General features: G+C 46.6%; 1 protein-coding gene across 1 annotated transcript in view; it reads left to right on the forward strand.

Annotated features, from left to right (window-relative positions):
• The window catches only part of RHBG (Rh family B glycoprotein), a gene marked incomplete at its 3' end in the record, with an annotated part of 31,594 nt that extends 18,900 nt beyond the window's left edge, over positions 1-12,694 (forward strand). The window contains 3 exon segments of the mRNA XM_040332363.1: positions 4,809-4,995; positions 12,149-12,299; positions 12,547-12,694. Of these exon segments, the coding sequence (XP_040188297.1) occupies positions 4,809-4,995; positions 12,149-12,299; positions 12,547-12,694 (486 nt within the window).
• Positions 12,695-13,316: the final 622 nt, after the last annotated feature.

Raw genomic sequence — 13,316 nt, forward strand, 5'->3', positions numbered from 1 at the left:
AAGTGGTTAAATAAAGACAACCATCAAGGTTTTTTTTTTGGAGTGCGGCTGTCCATATTTCCTCTTTCTACTTGTTCCCATTGGACCCAAGATGGTCACATTGACCCCCTGGACACACGTTGTTGTTGTTGTTGTTGTTGTTCTTCTGCAAGGATTTTGTTTCCTCACTTTCTTTGTTGTGTTTTTTAAACACGGTTTGACCGTGATCCGGGTGAAGGATGAGAACGGTGCCGGTCTGATGTAACTTTCCATCTCGTTGGCAGTTTTCTGCCTGAGTGACTTTTGGCCTCGGTCTTCCACCTGAGGACTGGAAACGTCCTTTCTGGGAGAGCAAACTCGATGTGTATTATACAGCGATATCTGTTTTCTCCAAAGAACTCCCGTCCCGTCCCGGGTCAAATAAGATCACATTGTGAAGCGAGTTAAGCAGAAATCACATTTGCTTTAATAAAAAATGTATTGTTGCGTAGCCATGAAAAATAATGTAAAGGTGGAGATTTAGGGGGGATCTATTGTTGCAAGTTTTTCTCAGAAAATAGGTGCAGGAACTCAACCACAACCCCGTTCATATTTCACAAACAGTAGAAGGGTCTTAAAGGGGCATTAAATACCAGGATTGCATTCCATACATAGTGCAGAATTCAGGGGGTTACATACAGAGTGCAGAGCTGTCACTTGTAAACACAGAAACCAGACTTCTGTGTTTACAAGTGATTGTGGTGAGCAGCCACCAAAGGGTCTGAGCCAGAGGTGGTGGAACTGAGTTCCCCCCTGAAAAAAAGCCCTGGTCCTGAGCGTTGACTCCCCTCCCGTTGACCATTGTCAGAAAGTAAGGCGAGATCAACACTTTACAGTTGTCACCAGGCAGGGGCAGACTGACCACTTGGGCACTGCCCAAGGGCCCCATGACACTAGGGGGCCCCATGAGTTGTCAGTCCGCCCCTGACGATGGGGGGGGGGGGGCGGGGGGTCTAATTATAGACTTCAAGGCGTTAGCTGGGGGCCCTATCAAAATGTTACTATTGGGCTTCCTTTGTGGTTATTCCCCTTCCTGAAAGTGAAAGAAAATGTTCCCAATGGGATATAAATAACAAGAGGAAAAAAATAGGGAGGGATCCAAACCATTCCCTACACATGCGGTCTCCAAACTGTGGCCCGGCCTGGATGTGGCCCTTTTCTTGCCTTTATCCGGCCTTTTGGGGCAATATCCCTCCAACTTACACCAAGAATAAGGCACCACGCCCACCCCCTGACTCCCACAATGGGACACCACGCCCACCCCTGACTCCCACAATGGGACACCACGCCCACCCCTGACTCCACAATGGGACACCACTCCCACAATGGGACACCACGCCCACCCGACTCCCACAATGGGACACCACTCCCACCCCTGACTCCCACCCCTGACTCCCACAATGGGACACCACTCCCACCACGCCCACCCCTGACTCCCACAATGGGACACCACTCCCACCCCTGAATCCCACCACGCCCACCCCTGACTCCCACAATGGGACACCACTCCCACCCCTGACTCCCACCACGCCCACCCCTGACTCCCACAATGGGACACCACGCCCACCCCTGACTCCCACAATGGGACACCACGCCCACAATGGGACACCACGCCCACCCTGACTCCCACCCCTGACTCCCACAATGGGACACCACTCCCACCCCTGACTCACACCACGCCCACCCCTGACTCCCACAATGGGACACCACGCCCACCCCTGACTCCCACAATGGGACACCACGCCCACCCCTGACTCCCACAATGGACACCACTCCCACCCCTGACTCCCACAATGGGACACCACTCCCACAATGGGACACCACGCCCACCCCTGACTCCCACAATGGGACACCACTCCCACCCCTGACTCCCACAATGGGACACCACTCCCACAATGGGACACCACTCCCACAATGGGACACCACTCCCACCCCTGACTCCCACCACTCCCACCCCTGACTCCTACAATGGGACACCACTCCCAACCCTGACTCCCACAATGGGACACCACTCCCACCCCTGACTTTCACAATGGACGTCTACATCTTCTACTTCCGCTGGCCACACTTCAGCGCTCCCCCCCTAAAGTCATCTGCGCTGCATAAATTGACGGCACTATGTAATTACCTGAAATAAATAAATACACTATCCAAAATAAATGAAATCAATGATTTTGGCCAGAGGGAACCAAGTTTACACCACGCCAGAAGTAGTTGTGGGCTATGGAGGGAACAGAGGCAAGTTGTGGGCTATGGAGGGAACAGAGGCAAGTTGTGGGCTATGGAGGGAACAGAGGCAAGTTGTGGGCTATGGAGGGAACAGAGGCAAGTTGTGGGCTATGGAGGGAACAGAGGCAAGTTGTGGGCTATGGAGGGAACAGAGGCAAGTTGTGGGCTATGGAGGGAACAGAGGCAAGTTGTGGGCTATGGAGGGAACAGAGGCAAGTTGTGGGCTATGGAGGGAACAGAGGCAAGTTGTGGGCTATGGAGGGAACAGAGGCAAGTTGTGGGCTATATGGAGGGAACAGAGGCAAGTTGTGGGCTATATGGAGGGAACAGAGGCAAGTTGTGGGCTATGGAGGGAACAGAGGCAAGTTGTGGGCTATGGAGGGAACAGAGGCAAGTTGTGGGCTATGGAGGGAACAGAGGCAAGTTGTGGGCTATGGAGGGAACAGAGGCAAGTTGTGGGCTATATGGAGGGAACAGAGGCAAGTTGTGGGCTATGGAGGGAACAGAGGCAAGTTGTGGGCTATGGAGGGAACAGAGGCAAGTTGTGGGCTATGGAGGGAACAGAGGCAAGTTGTGGGCTATGGAGGGAACAGAGGCAAGTTGTGGGCTATGGAGGGAACAGAGGCAAGTTGTGGGCTATGGAGGGAACAGAGGCAAGTTGTGGGCTATGGAGGGAACAGAGGCAAGTTGTGGGCTATGGAGGGAACAGAGGCAAGTTGTGGGCTATATGGAGGGAACAGAGGCAAGTTGTGGGCTATGGAGGGAACAGAGGCAAGTTGTGGGCTATGGAGGGAACAGAGGCAAGTTGTGGGCTATGGAGGGAACAGAGGCAAGTTGTTGGCTATGGAGGGAACAGAGGCAAGTTGTGGGCTATATGGAGGAACAGAGGCAAGTTGTGGGCTATGGAGGGAACAGAGGCAAGTTGTGGGCTATGGAGGGAACAGAGGCAAGTTGTGGGCTATGGAGGGAACAGAGGCAAGTTGTGGGCTATGGAGGGAACAGAGGCAAGTTGTGGGCTATATGGAGGGAACAGAGGCAAGTTGTGGGCTATGGAGGGAACAGAGGCAAGTTGTGGGCTATGGAGGGAACAGAGGCAAGTTGTGGGCTATGGAGGGAACAGAGGCAAGTTGTGGGCTATGGAGGGAACAGAGGCAAGTTGTGGGCTATGGAGGGAACAGAGGCAAGTTGTGGGCTATGGAGGGAACAGAGGCAAGTTGTGGGCTATGGAGGGAACAGAGGCAAGTTGTGGGCTATGGAGGGAACAGAGGCAAGTTGTGGGCTATATGGAGGGAACAGAGGCAAGGTGTGGGCTATGGAGGGAACAGAGGCAAGTTGTGGGCTATGGAGGGAACAGAGGCAAGTTGTGGGCTATGGAGGGAACAGAGGCAAGTTGTTGGCCATGTTGCCATTGAGCGAACAGAACGAGTCGTTGGCCATGGAGGGAATATAACCTGTCCATGTTCGAGGAGAGAACACAAAAGTATGGACTTGGAAATTTGGAAAAGGAGGGGGAGCATGCTGTTTTATTTATCTATTTCTTTATGAAAATGTAAAAAAATCCACCCCCTCCCCCTTCTAGGGGGATAAAATTGATACAATTTTTTTTTTTTTTTTTTAACTTTTAGAGAGGGGTCCGATGCAAGATGGTGATCATTGCCCACAATCTTCCTGTGATCACTATATATATACAAATTTGGAGAATAATCCCTAATCCAGGCTAAACTCCATTGCTCCATATGTGTAATGATTGTTAGCAGATAATCATGGGCAACAATCGCTCCAGCAAAAAAGCGCAACCACGCAGATATAGAATCAAAATGACAAAGAAGTGTGCCTTCTAGTGTCCATGATATGATGTTCTACCCTCTTAAGTAAGTTGACAAGTTCATTTGCTTTCAGTTTCAGGTTGCTAACTTGGTCTTGCTGGTCAAAATAGGACCAGTTGCTTGTATCATTAATTGAAAAGAGACTAAAAGGCTAACCTTTGTAGCGCTGGTCCCCCAATGAGTCGGGCGCGATTGTAAGGGGCGTCTAAGCCATAGTTGGGCTCAGACTCTGTTAATTCTATTCAAATTCACCTCTGTTCTGGCTGTGGAGGTTTTCCCTTGTTGCCTGTAGGTGGCGTTACCACTTCGGGCCCATGTTGGAACTCGGGCGAACCATAGTGTGTTAAGTGACCCTTCTCGGCAGCAACCCAGTGGGAATAGTGCCCCGCTGTACATGCTGGGAAGGGGTACTTAAGGGGCAGACGCTGTTTTTCGAGGTCCTTCGCCTCGTGGCCCTCCTGGCGCGAGGTGGGTATGTGTGTGATTTCAGTCCCTGGACCACGCTGGTTTGGGGCTGTGTTCCTATCAAGTAGGCCCAGCTATGCTGGCTGGGGCCTATAGTTTTACAGGGGATCCCAAGCTGTCCATCCAAGTGGAGGAAGCTTCTTAGCGAAGGAAACCGGGGGAGGACCTGCCCTGGAGGAGACAAGCAAACCCTTTTCCAAACCAATTTGTGAAACTTTCCTCTTCTCTATGCCTTAGGCTTACCATTTCTAATTGTTTTGTTTTTTTAAGGCTTCCAAGATGTCCACACCATGATTTTCATCGGCTTTGGTTTCCTGATGACCTTCCTGAAGCGCTACGGTTTCAGCAGCGTAGCTTTCAATTTCCTGATCGCAGCCTTTGGTCTCCAGTGGTCAACGCTCATTCAAGGCTTCTTCCATGGCTTCCATGATGGCAAAATCCACGTCGGCATTGAGAGGTGAGGGGGAGGTGGGAATCCATACTTTGGTCACCTGAGTTGGATCGATATTTGGCAGAGAAGCAGAGACAAAAGCCTATTTACTCTGTCCGAAATTCACTCTGATGTTCTCAACAAAGAGAAAGTTATTGCAATGTACTTGGCAAAAAACTGACTTTATCAAGGTCCACTCCATTGTAGTCTTGTTTACCTTTCAGTTGTTGCAATATAGAGGAAATTTCACAAGATCTTTATTACTCCATCTTTATTAAATACGAAAAAGGAACCAATTTACTGTGTATATGACGGAATATAATTTATGTGCCCTTGGGTTATTTCTCATGCCTCTACTAAGCACAATGTGTTAAGTCTAGATTCTTTGTATTAGGATAGACTTATCACAGATGTTTTAGAACAGGGGTCGTCACATTTTCTAAACAAAGGGCCAGTTTATTGTCCTCCCGACTTTAGGGGGGTTGGACTGTGTCCAGTAGGAATGGAAATTTTTCCGATATCAGGAGTAAACATCTCCACTAGACATGTGCGTTCCTGTTCGTAACAAATGGATTTTCGTACGAATTTGTTAGTTTTCCGTACATTCGTATCAATTCGAACATCCAAAAAGCTGAAAGAACCAAACTTCGAAAATTACGAATAAGCAAAATAACGAACAAGCGAAAATACGAACGTACGATTTGGACAATCTTACTAAAATACGAAACACCGAAAAAGCAAAAGAACGAAAATTACATCTATAACGAACAATTTGCATTCCGTATTTTAAATCCTTTGTCTGTTCGGATTTTCATTTGTGTGTGTTTGGTAAATCCGTTTCTCTGTCTGTTTGCAAATTTGTGTTCTTGTATCGTTCTTTCGAATGGGCACTGGGCAGTGTAGTTGGTGAGTGATTACTTAATATCTTAGCCAATCAGCTTATCTCTTTTGTACAGTGTAAAGCCTCGTACACACGATCGGACTTCCAACAAACTTTTCCGTTGATTTTTGTCCGAAGGGAGTTGGCCGGACTTTTGAAACCGAAAAAGTTTGTCTGATAGAGCGTACACAGGGTCGGATTTTTTGGGAAAAAGCTCATTTTGACGTTTGTTGGCAAAAAGTCAGACCGTGTGTACGGGGCTTAAGAGAAAGTATATCTTGATATGGATTAGCCGCGTGTTGCTATGTACAAAATTACGAATCCATTAAACGAAAATTATTATCTAACAAAATTACGAATTTCGAATCAACGAAAATAAACTGGACAGAATTACGAATCATTCAGTATAAACGAAAATAAAACTGTTTACGAAAATGCGAACAGGTCCGAATAGGAAAACTTGAGTCTTACGAAATTACGAATCTACGGAACGAGACGAAACGGAACAAATACGAAAATTTTTGTTGTGCACATGTCTAATCTCCACATTTGGTATTGGGGGGAGAAATGGTTCCAAATCATTGGTTATCGATGGGAGGAATAGTGCTCCATTGTTGGTGTCAGTGGTAGAAATGGTAGCCCAGTGTTAATGTTAGGGGAACAAAACCGGAAGCGCCACCTAAGTGCAATATGTTAGTCACAATTTATTGACTTTAAAGGAAATGCACTTACAAACATGTATATCCATTGTTAATGTTAGTTGGTAGAATAGTGTCTAGTATCAGTGGGAGGAATAGCGCTCCATTGTTGATGTCAGTGGGAGAAATGGTGCCCCATCATTGGTATCAATGGGAGAAAGAATGCTACATTGTTGGTGTCAGTGGGAGAAATGGGGTCCTATTGTTGGGATATTATTTGGCAGAATAGTGTCTCAAGGGCCCAATAAAGGCAAGCAATGGGCCACATCCAGTCCCTGGGCTTCAGTATAGTGTCTTGTATCAGTGGAAGGTATAGTGCTCCATTGTTTGTGTCAGTGGGAGAAATTATGCCCCATCCTTGGTTTCAATGGGAGGAATAGTGCTTGTTGAAGAAATGGTGCCCTGTTGTTTATGCTACTTGGCAGAATGGTGACTATCAGTGGCAAGAATGGTGTCCCAAGGGCTGGATAAAGGCTAGCAAAGTGACACATCCACCCCTCGGGCTGCAGTATAGTGTCTCGCATCAGTGGGAGGAATAGTGCTACATTGTTGGTATCAGTGGGAGATATGGTGCCCCGTCCTTGGTTTCAATGGAAAGAATGGTGCTCCATTGTTGGTGTTGGTGGGAGAAATGGTGCCCCGTCCTTGGTTTCAATGGAAAGAATGGTGCTCCATTGTTGGTGTTGGTGGGAGAAATGGTGCCCCGTCCTTGGTTTCAATGGAAAGAATGGTGCTCCATTGTTGGTGTGAGAAATGGTGCCCCGTCCTTGGTTTCAATGGAAAGAATGGTGCTCCATTGTTGGTGTCAGTGGGAGAAATGGTGCCTCATTGTTGGTTAGGAGACACAATTCTGCCAACTAACATCAACAATGAGGCACCATTTCTCCCACCAACACCAACAATGGAGCACCATTCCTTCCATTGAAACCAAGGATGGGGCACCATTTCTCCCACCAACACCAACAATGCAGCACTATTTCTCTAGGACACGGGGTGGGCAGGAGGAAAGGTTGCGATGGGCACAATCGTTTACTGTTGGGATGGGGGTACCTTCCTTCTCTTGCAAGGTTGACAGAAGTAGTGACAGTGGCCCAGATTCAGGTACATTTGCGCTTTATTTGCGGAGGCACAGGGCAACAATTTTGCCCTGCGCCCCCGCAAATATTTTGCGCTGCCCTCGATTCACGGAGCAGTAGCTCCGTAAATTGCGAGGGCGCGCTGGCAAAATTGCCCGGCGTAAGCGCGCGCAATGTAAATGATCCCACCGGGGGCGGGAATCATTTAAATTAGGCGCGCTCCCGCGCCGAGCGTAGAGCGCATGCTCCGTCGGGAAACTTTCCCGACGTGCATTGCGGCAAATGACGTCGCAAGGACGTCATTTGCTTCAAAGTGAACGTGAATGGCGTCCAGCGCCATTCACAATTCACTTACGCAAACGACGTAGATTTTAAATATCGCAACGCGGGAACGTGGGTATCCTATAGCATTGGCTTCGCCTGCTATTAGGATGTGTAACCTTACGCGAAACCCGACGTACGCAAACTACGAAATTTGCGTACGCAGGGCTCGCGCAACGTTGTGAATCGGTGTTAGTATGCAATTTGCATACTATACACAGATCACAATGGGAGCGCCCCCTAGCGGTTTTCGCTAGAATGCAGCCTAAAATCTGCGTGGCATAAGAGCCTTATGCCGCGCAGATTTTAGGCTGCAGTCGGCGTAGCGATGTTCCTGAATCAGGAGCATTCGTAACGCCGGAACAAGTAAGCAATTGCGCTGTGTAACCTATGGTTACACGGGCGCAATTGCTTCTTGAATCTGGCCCAGTGATTTTAACAAGTGAGTGACTGCTGGGTGTAGATTCCCCTAAGCTTGCACATCATGAACTTAAGAGGGGGCACAGCTTGGCATCTTTGCCCTGGGCACTGGATACAAGACACTATACTACAGCTCGGGGGGCTAAATGCAGCTCTTTGCTTGCCTTGTCTGGCTCTTGGGACACTATTCCTCCCACTGATAGGAGACACAATTCTGCCAACTATCAGTGGGAGGAATAGTGCCCCAAGGGTCGGATAAAGACAAGCAAAAAGCTGTAGCTTGAAGACTACAGTTTAAGAAAATAACTTTCTTTCCTTTTTAAAGAAATCGGATTCTGGAATCCTATGTTAGAAGCACTGGGGGTAATCCACAAAAGGGATACGCCGTCGTATCCCTGTTTCTATCTATGGAACTGATCCACAGAATCAGTTACGCATAGATAGGCAGAAGATCCGACATGTGTAATTGAATTACACTGTCGGATCTTAAGGATGCAATTCTAGGCCGGCCGCTAGGTGGCGAGGCCATTGCGGCCGGCCTAGAATATGCAAATGAACACTTACGGCGATCCACGAACGTTCCGACGGGCCCGTCGCGCTAAATCTACGTTGTTTACGTCGAGTTACGCCGCGTAAAAATAGGGCTGAGTCCTATTTGACTAAGCCCTATTAAGTATGGCCGTCGTTCCCGCATCGAAATTTTCAACTCTACGTCGTTTGCGTAAGACGTTCGTGAATGGCGCTGGACGCCATTTACGTTAACGTCTAAGCAAATGACGTCGGAGCGACATCAGTTAGCGCAATGCACGTCGGGTAAGTTACCCGACGGAGCATGCGCAGTACGTCCGGCGCGGGAGCGCGCCTAATTTAAATGGGAATCGCCCATTTGTATTAGGAACGCCTTGCGCCGGACGGAGTTAAGTTACACCGCCGCAAATTTCCAGGTAAGTGCTTTGTGGATCGGCACCTAACTTGGGAGATTTGCGGCAGTGTAACTTAACTCTGAAAAGTTAAGTTGCGCTCGGCGGCTGTGGATCAGGCCCATTGTTCTCAGTGTGATGCCTAGTAAAAAACGACAGTTCCAGATGTGCTATTGGTGCCACCTTTGGTGAGGAGATTTCTCTGCATTTCCTGTGCAGGAAATGCAACAGGAAGTGAGATAGAATCTCAAGAGAAAAGTTCCTCCTTGGGCAATTGTCACAGGAACAGGTATCTACAATTGGAACAATTATTTTTTTGGAATAGAAGCCTTGGACTTTTTAGGCACAACCAGGGATATATATATATATTTATATATATATATATATATATATATATATATATATATATATATATATATTGTTTGTGTGTATATATATTTTAGTTTATTCATCAAAGATAAGATGACCAGATTTTTAAATGAAATCCGGGGACTTTATTAATAATATTATAATTTTTTTTTTTTTATACTAATAATAGCGGCAATCTGAAACTCTCTGCCCGTCGCCGCCACTGACCGCCTCACAGCCTGTCAAGTCCTTCTCTTCGGGCCCCGGCTACTACCGGGTGGAGGAAAGATCAATATGCCAGGGAACGCAAGGAGACAAGCAGGCAGGCGGCTGGCCGGGACTTGAGCCAAGGCAGAAGAACATGAGAGCGGAGCTGAATGGGCATGCACCCGAAACTGAATAAATATTCCCTCCCGCTCTGACCAGCGCATGATCATCAGAAAGGGGCCACAGATAATGGAAAAAAAAAAAAACCCCCCCCCCCCCTTAAGCTAGTAGGAGCGGGGGGGGGGGTGGTAATTCATATTATTTATTCATATTCTTCCCTGACTGTCCATGAAATTGCCCCAGCCTCTGTTCAAATCCAATACGGGGGACAGGACTTGGTCCGGGGTCAGTGTCCTCAATCCGGGGACTGCCCCCAGAAACGGGGATGTCTGGTCACCCTAATCAAAGAGCCTAATATATCATATGAGATAATGTACGGTACAATTTAAAAACCAAGTTAAAGTGCAGCAGGCTTGGACCGTGGGCGGTTAGAAGGGGATGGTATTATGATAATCCTGACAACATAATGTGGCTAAGGGTGTCAAGAAAAGTAGAACACTGGTATCACTGACACAAGCGAGAAAGACTGTTCAATTATGGGAAGAGCAGTCTTTTAAAAGCCAAACAAAAGCCGAATGAATACCTTGGTAGAGGATAAATGTACAATCGGTCCTCCAAATAAGGGTAAAAATACCCAATCGTTTCCTTGAGGGCTCGATATATGGCTGTAGTACTGGTAGTCTAGGTGTAAATAGCCAGTGTATGACCTTAATGTAGAAATAGGAGCAGAATCTCCATACGATAGCCGCTCGAAAAATAACACCTAGTGCTAGTGACACTATGTTGTCAGGATTATAATACCATCCCCTTCTAACTGCCCACGCTCCAAGCCTGCTGCACGTTAACTTTGGTTTTAAATTGTATGTACATTGTCTCATATGATATATTAGTATTTTTTGATGCTCCTGAAGAAGTGCAAGGCACGTGGCAGGTAGAGCCTAGGACATTTTATTCATCTCAATCTTTGTGAGAAACATGAATCGGACCAAAACAGAAGTACAGTTAAATAACACTTGTTTAATAATAAGGTAAACCGAGTAAGCCGTAGTCAAAACATAGCCAGAGTTCAGTAACCGGATCGGGTAGTCAGCCAAGCCAATGTCAGAGAGCCAGAGATAAACGTAGTAGTACAGCAAGCGGGATCAGGAGCCAGAATGAATGGCAGCCAATCAGTCTTCAACAGGAACGCAGGAGAAAGTCTCTGTGATGTTGACCAAGGCGAAGGCAGAGAGCAACTGAGCTGGAAGGCTTTAAGTAGACAGGACGGACGAGCAGGATCATCAACGGGTGTGAGTCGCAGTGGAGAGATGGGAGCTGGTAATGGCTGACAGCTGAGCTGCCAGCTTGGAGAAGGAAGGGCTGAGCCCTGACGATATTTTACATAGCCTTGTTTTCTGGATTCAATTATGATCGTTGAGTGATTTTGTTTTTTTTTTTTTTTCATCTGCCAAGTTTCTACAGTTTTCCATTGGCTTTGTACAGTATGAATTGTATGACTTTTCTGTATTGACTTTTTAAATGTGGGTATTTTTAATGTATTTATTTTCTATATGTATAAAACCCCATATATATACTTGGTTGTGCCTAAAAAGTCCAAGCCTTCTATTCAAATTTTTTTTTTTCGTTCCAATTAATAGGACACTGATCATTTTAGAAGTATCCACAGGACCACTCTGTGCTGATACAATCAATATTGTTCAAGGTATCCACCACTTGTTCTAGAGACAATTGTAACGTTTTTTGGACTTCTGGTTGGATAAGAGAAAAAGATGAGCTTGGTTTGATCCGAACACGGATCAAACCCAATTGGTGCACTGGGGCATTCCTTCCCCAAAGCTGTTTGTACACAAAAGGGCAGGAATTCTTGTGATTTCATTTACCTAATATGGCCGATGGTCAAAACATATTTTTGCAAGACAAAATGTCAAGTTCCTTTTTGCAATCTATGTCCCCCACTAGGTGGATCCACCATCTCAATTTTTTATTTGTGACATTTGTCACCAGAATGGAAAGTGAGGGAAATCCAAAGAGTGGTCTCTAGAACAAGACATCAGATTCTTCCAATTAAGAAACATGTGGATGAGCTATCTCCTCCATTTCGAGAGATTTTGTTCTCGCCTCTTTGCGTGTCTCTGGGAAGTGTTGGGGGGAAGTCGTCGGAGTAATGCTGTATCATTTTTATATTGCCAGTATGATCAATGCGGACTTCTGCACGGGAGCTGTGCTTATCTCCTTCGGAGCTGTCCTTGGCAAAACCAGGTCTGTCCAGCTACTCGTTATGGACCTCTTTGAAGTGACTCTTTTCGGAATCAATGAATATGTTATACTGAACATCGTTGAGGCAAGTGTAAATGGGAAGGTTGAGGGTTGCGCGTAGGTGGGGGTTTCTAAAAGTCTCCACCCTGAGGAATACCCAGATAAAATACACCATTTGTCAAGGCTGTAGAATTGCTCTCCTTGTCATTGGCTGGTTCATCTACCTACTGTAGAAATCATTATTGGTTTTTCAAGGTAGAACTTTCCTAATTTGAGGAACAATTTTATGGGTGATTAAATATAACACAATAATATATATATTTCTTTCATAGGCGAAAGATGCCGGTGGATCTATGACCATTCATACGTTTGGAGCCTTTTTTGGTCTGATGGTCTCACGGGTGCTTTACAGGCCACATCTGGACAAGAGCCGCCACAGGGAGGGGTCAGTGTACAACTCTGACCTTTTTGCAATGATTGGTAGGTACATGCTGCTGGTCTTCCTGGCAAGTAGTTGGCATGATGTCTTGTAGCACCAGAGTCCTAAGCTATTGCTCTCAACGGGCGTTATCCATATAGTGTGTGTGTGTGTGTGTGTGTGTGTGTGTGTGTGTGTGTGTGTGTTGTGTGTGTGTGTGTGTTTTTTTGTTTTGTTTTTATGACTAGCTGTCTTCCAGTTTTCCGCCTCCTCAGTAATAAAACCACATCTCGTAGGTCAATTGGCTTCTACCAACAATTGGCTTGGTAGTGTGATTTGTAAAGATTTAACGGTTTTGAAACCAAAATCCATCCAAAAAACAGCAAAACAGAAAACGCAGCAAACAAGAAGATACGAGTGAAGGAGATGCAAGAAAGGGAGGAAATAGGATTGGGACCAGGGTCAAGCAGAGCAGATACAAGGCAGAAGGATTAGGATACAGGGCAAAAGCAGGAGCATGATAAATAGCCAGCAGTTTCTGGACAGAAGGGCAAAATACTGAAGCAAAGTTTAATAATAAAGGAGGGACTAAATACCCTCCCAGTAATCAGTCTCCACCTGCTGCTGGCTACTTGGAAGGTATTTAATCCTCCTCTATTATTACACTTTGCTTCATAGTTTTGC

Source organism: Rana temporaria, chromosome 13, assembly GCF_905171775.1.
Source record: "Rana temporaria chromosome 13, aRanTem1.1, whole genome shotgun sequence".
NCBI lineage: Eukaryota > Metazoa > Chordata > Amphibia > Anura > Ranidae > Rana > Rana temporaria.